The following is a 5202-nucleotide window of genomic DNA, read 5'->3' on the forward strand; positions in this document are numbered from 1 at the left end:
GTATTTTAAGATAAATAAATTTTTTACACAAATAGTTCAATAACTCTGTAACTGTTGAGATTTGATGGTATGTGTAGAACAATTGAATTCTTTAGTTTATTCACCGAGCATTACTGTTAATGAATTTTAATGCATTTTTTCGTTTCCACTCCCAGTGTGCAATGTGGTAAGATGGCTCGATTTAACAATAGAATTCAATTTGAAATCAATAGGTTTTCGTGAAAGCAACTCATTGGTTTCTTTCACGAAAACCTATTGATTTAAAAGTGGCAACCCTGCCCACACATTATAAGTACCTTTCTGTCCGTCACTGGGTCAGGCTTTAGTTTAGCATTGCAAGCAATGCCACACGCGTGTGTCTTCTCGTTCCAATCCGGCTCTCCCTAGCGATTCAGCAAACAAATAACAATCATCAAAGTGTGCTGTGGTTAGTGGCTAACCAACGCATCGCGTACCGTTGTATTACGACCAATAACAGAGGGAATCTGACAGGTTGCGATTTAAACTAACACCGGCCTGCTGAGCTCATACGATTAAACCACGACGCGACCTGTTAATCGACCTGAAATGAATGAATCATCGTGGTTACCTACTCGCAATTCTCTTTCCACAATAACGGTGAGTAACGCTGAGACGCTCTGCTGCGGAGGAAGCTCACATTAACGGGGTGAGCAACATTGTGAAATACTCGTAGCCGGCGATGATAAACCCGCCATCGTCAAGTCAACTGTGTAGGTATGTATAGTTAGATGTGTTTCACATCATTCGCGCTTGAGTCACAGTTCGATTTAGCGATATACACACGGAAAGGGGATTTTCGACTGTTGGTTGCTTGTATCTGATAAGCGGAGCGGTTCACCTGATTTGAAGCGATATTGTCATAACCGAAATAGTAACTGGATGGAACACAACTGAAACCAGTGATAGATTAATTAAAAGTAATTGCTGCTTTATTTTGGACTTACAGTGAGTGCCGTTTGTTATAAGAAACGTGTATATGTAGCTTTTCAAAAATAGTTTTCTTTTCTCTTTACGCAGAACCTGCTTCCAAAATGCCCGAAAAATACGCACCCGACTTGAACGGATGGACACGACTACACTACTCCGCCTACCAGAGTCACCTGGCCGTCCTCACCGACCTGCTGGCCACCGCTACTGCCACCGATGTGAATGCAAGAACCAAAAAGCTGGAAACCCCACTCCACCTGGCAGCCGGAAATTGCCGTGCCGAAGCTGTTCGACTGTTGATCAACCACTCGGCCACCGACATCAACTGTGGCAACTACAGAAACTGGAGTCCGCTTCACTGTGCCGCAAAATGTGTACACACCGAAGCCGTGACTGATCTTATCAATAACGGAGCCAATGTCCGCGCTGTTACCAAGGACGGACAAACTCCTCTACACGTTGCCGCCAAATACGGACATAATTCTACAGTAATTAGTTTAATAACCGCTTCGGCGGAGGTGAACTGTGTTGACCTTAAAGGTTGGACTCCGCTGCATTATGCAGCGCTAAAAGGTCACACAGAAGTTGTCCAGCAACTGATCGGTGAAGGGGCCAATATCGATGCCCTTGGAAACTGGCTAGAAACTCCATTCATCCTGGCCGTTCGAAAAGGTCACCCCGACGTGGTTCGCTGTTTAATCGAGAAATCAACAATGATCAACTGTGCTGATAGCAACGGCTGGACGCCACTTCATTATGCAGCTTTTAATGATCAAATTGATGTCGCTAAACTTCTACTCGACAACAAATCTAATGTAAATGCGCCTACGAAACAGTTTGAAACTCCCCTGCATTTTGCGACCAAGAAAAATCGTGTAGAAATTGTCAAACTTTTACTTGAGTCGCTCGCCACAGTTGATTGTCGCGATTGGCGAGGATGGACTCCGCTTCATTATGCAGCTCGAAAAGGATACACAGATATCGCGAACGTGTTGATAGCCAGTAAATCCGACGTGAACGCAGAAACCAACCAGAAGGAAACTCCGCTGCATTTTGCAACACGAAGGGACCATACTGAATTTGCCAGCTCTCTAATCGGCCACTCAGCAACAATCGACTGTTACGACAGCGATGGCTGGACTCCGTTTCATTACGCGGCACAATATGGCCGCCGTGATATTGTAACTCTGTTGATTAGTAGTGGTGCAAATGTCAATGCGTTTACTGCAGTTCAAGAAAATCCCCTGCATTTTGCAGCTCGTAAAGGCTACTGCACAATTGTGCGAATGCTGCTTGATGAGTCAGCCAAAGTGGATCAACGGGATGGAGACGGATGGACTCCTCTGCATAGTGCTGCTAAGTTTGGCCGATTTGCCGTTGCCAAGCAGCTTGTTTCCCATGGTGCCAAGGTGTCTGCGGTAACCCCTCAATTAGAAACGCCACTGAATTTCGCTGCCAAAGTAGGCTACACCGAAATTGCCAACTATCTGATTGACAACGCTGCCGAAGTGAATTGTGTCGATCAGAACGGTTGGAGTCCGCTTCACTTTGCGGCTGACAGCAATCACCGTACTGTTGCGGAGCTGTTGCTTGTACGAGGTGCCAATGTCGATGCTGTTACAAACGATGGCAACACTCCACGTCAGCTTGCCACCTTGAAGGGCCACACCGCAATCGTTGAATGTATTGAGACTCACTTGGTACCGGTGGAAGGTGATGTTGTTGTGGAATAAAGAAACGATAAGTTTATCGATGTATTTTTTCATCTTATAGAAAGAAATTTAAATGCTTCCCGGATAATGTTTCGACTAATCAATTTGTATTCAATTTGTAACAGTTCCGAGATGACGAGAGACAGGATGAGTTGGGGGTAAAAAGTATCATTTCAGAGAAATGTAGCGTAATTTAGGGAGAGATGTCTCACATTTTTAAAAATAGATCCTACATCAAAGTAAACCATTCAATATTTGATGAAATCATTTTTATCAATTGCAACAAGTTTCTAAAATACTGCAAAATCATCAAATTTCCGCGAACATTAAATAAATAGGTTAATTGGGGAGAGATGCCGCATGTGCAGGTGAGACGCCGCACCGTAGTCACAAACTGAAAAATGGTGCACAAAAATATTAGCTTTCGTTGATGTTTTTGTGATTAGGTGTATTCAGCTGAGTTTCATGAAGTTTTATTACACCATTTCTAGAAACATTTTTTTATTCAACATTTTAAAAATATTTTTCTTTCGCAACCTTGTGTAACGGTTAAGTTGGAGTAACTATTTATCTGTATGTTTGTACGAGTGATATATTTGTCTTTGTTGTAGTAGTGGTTGTTTCTCTGTACAATAAATTAACCCTTTCATGTCCAACTTGTGCATGTAGAGTTTCAAAATTATTTTTCTTTGAAAACAGTGAGATCGAGAAACACAAAAAGTCTAATTTCATAAAAATAGGTGCCTCCCTTGCAGTGCTAGAATCTGCTCAATTTTTACCTTCCAATACTCAATACAATTCTCCTAGAATATTTACAATAGTTCAATTGCATGGAAAACGTAGCCAAAGACAGACTAAATTGATAAGTTTTATCAGTTTTTAAAAATATTGCACCATTATGAAGATATATGAAAAATTCATTTTCCGCCGTCAGCGTAAACTGTCCCTGGCAGTACTGCTCCAGCAGAATCCAATCAGACTAATTGCAATAACTTCGGTTCTAGAGCTGATCCTTGTAACTGTTAATGCTCAAATGAAAGGCAATAGTCACATTTATTAGTCTTACTTCTTTTTGCGAGCAAGTCTTGCCTCAATCAAAAGTTATAGCTGTTTAAAAACGTTGTTGTCCACAAACAACATGGGCATGAATGGGTTAATATAACTGAGGTTTGTTCTTGAAAGCCTCATTTTGAAAAAGCATCAATTCGTTGAAATTTTCGTTTTTATCTCAATATTGACATAACTACAAATCAATGCGTTAACGAAAATTAGTGCCTGAAACTTTAAAGAATAAACCGAAGTAGCTAATACTTAGATACATATCGCCCGTTTAAATATATAGATAAATAGACTCATAATCCTATATGTCACTGCGTTAGGTCTGTTAGTTTGTAGATATAACTTATTAAACCATTCATGCCCATGTTGTTTGTGGACAACAACGTTTTTAAGCAGCTATTGCAATCTACGAAGTATACCGTGCTTACGCAACGCAACAACGTTTTTAAGCATCTATAACTTTTGATTGAGGTAAGATTTGCTCACAAAAACAAGTAAGGATAATAAATGTGACTGCTGTCTTCTATTTGAGTAGTATCAGCTACAAAAATCAGCTCTAGAATTGAAGTTATTGCAATTAGTCTGATTGGATTCAGATGGACCAGTGCTGCCAGGGATAATTTACGTTGACAACGGAACATTAATTTCATATATCTTCGTTATGTTGCAATGATATTGAAAACTGATAAAATTTATCAATTTAGACCATCCTTGGCTACGCTTTCCACACAAGTGTCCTATTGTAAATTTTCTAGGAGAATTGTATTGAATATTGGAAGGTAAAAATTGAGCTAGCACGGCGAGGGAAGCACCTATCTATATGAAAATAGTCTTTTCGTGTTTCTTAACCCCACCGTTGTCAAGGAAAAATAGTTTTGAAATCCTACATGCACTAGAAAAAAGTTGGGCATGAAAGGGTTAAGAACCTATACCTGATGCAAATAATTTTTTAATGACACTCCGAGGTTTAATGCGGTACTGATTACGACAAATTTTCTGCATCTCGTGGAGCAACAGGACGCACATAACCATTAATAAGATTTTCGTGAGTTAGTAATAAAGATCATTTTACATCTCCAGTATTGTAATTTCATATTACTGTACAAAAGTGACCCTGGGGGGCCAATTGTAGCGGGCCGTGATACTGAATGTGATATTCATTGTACGGTTCAGGTATGTGCGGGCGAAGGGACTTCGCGATCGCGTGTATCATCGCGAAGGGCTCGAGCATTTGTACGTTAACGTGTTTGATCGCGTGTGCGTTTGTATGTCGCGTGTGCTAACGTGTATGTAGCTTCGCGTGTACAAATTCTATTTTATAACCTATGTGCCTTTCGCATATTCGCGTGTGCTCTAGAATGATCGCGCGCGGACCGTGAACCTAATACTTAATTTTTCGTTTACAGTTCAGATTCTTGAAGAAAGTTGGTTCTCCCATATCACTAGAGTTCCCAGTCATGTCGCCATGGAACGTGTTGTTTGG

The 5202-nt window shown here is 40.8% G+C and overlaps 1 protein-coding gene across 1 annotated transcript; it reads left to right on the plus strand.

Annotated features, from left to right (window-relative positions):
* Positions 1-338: 338 nt before the first annotated feature.
* On the plus strand, positions 339-2681 carry LOC131685629 (ankyrin-1-like). The gene is made up of 2 exons (XM_058969490.1): positions 339-966; positions 1039-2681. Exon 2 carries the CDS (start codon positions 1053-1055, stop codon positions 2679-2681), a length of 1629 nt encoding a protein of 542 aa, XP_058825473.1. The 5' UTR covers positions 339-966; positions 1039-1052.
* The last annotated feature ends 2521 nt before the right edge of the window (positions 2682-5202 follow it).

This window comes from Topomyia yanbarensis, chromosome 2 (assembly GCF_030247195.1).
Source record: "Topomyia yanbarensis strain Yona2022 chromosome 2, ASM3024719v1, whole genome shotgun sequence".
NCBI lineage: Eukaryota > Metazoa > Arthropoda > Insecta > Diptera > Culicidae > Topomyia > Topomyia yanbarensis.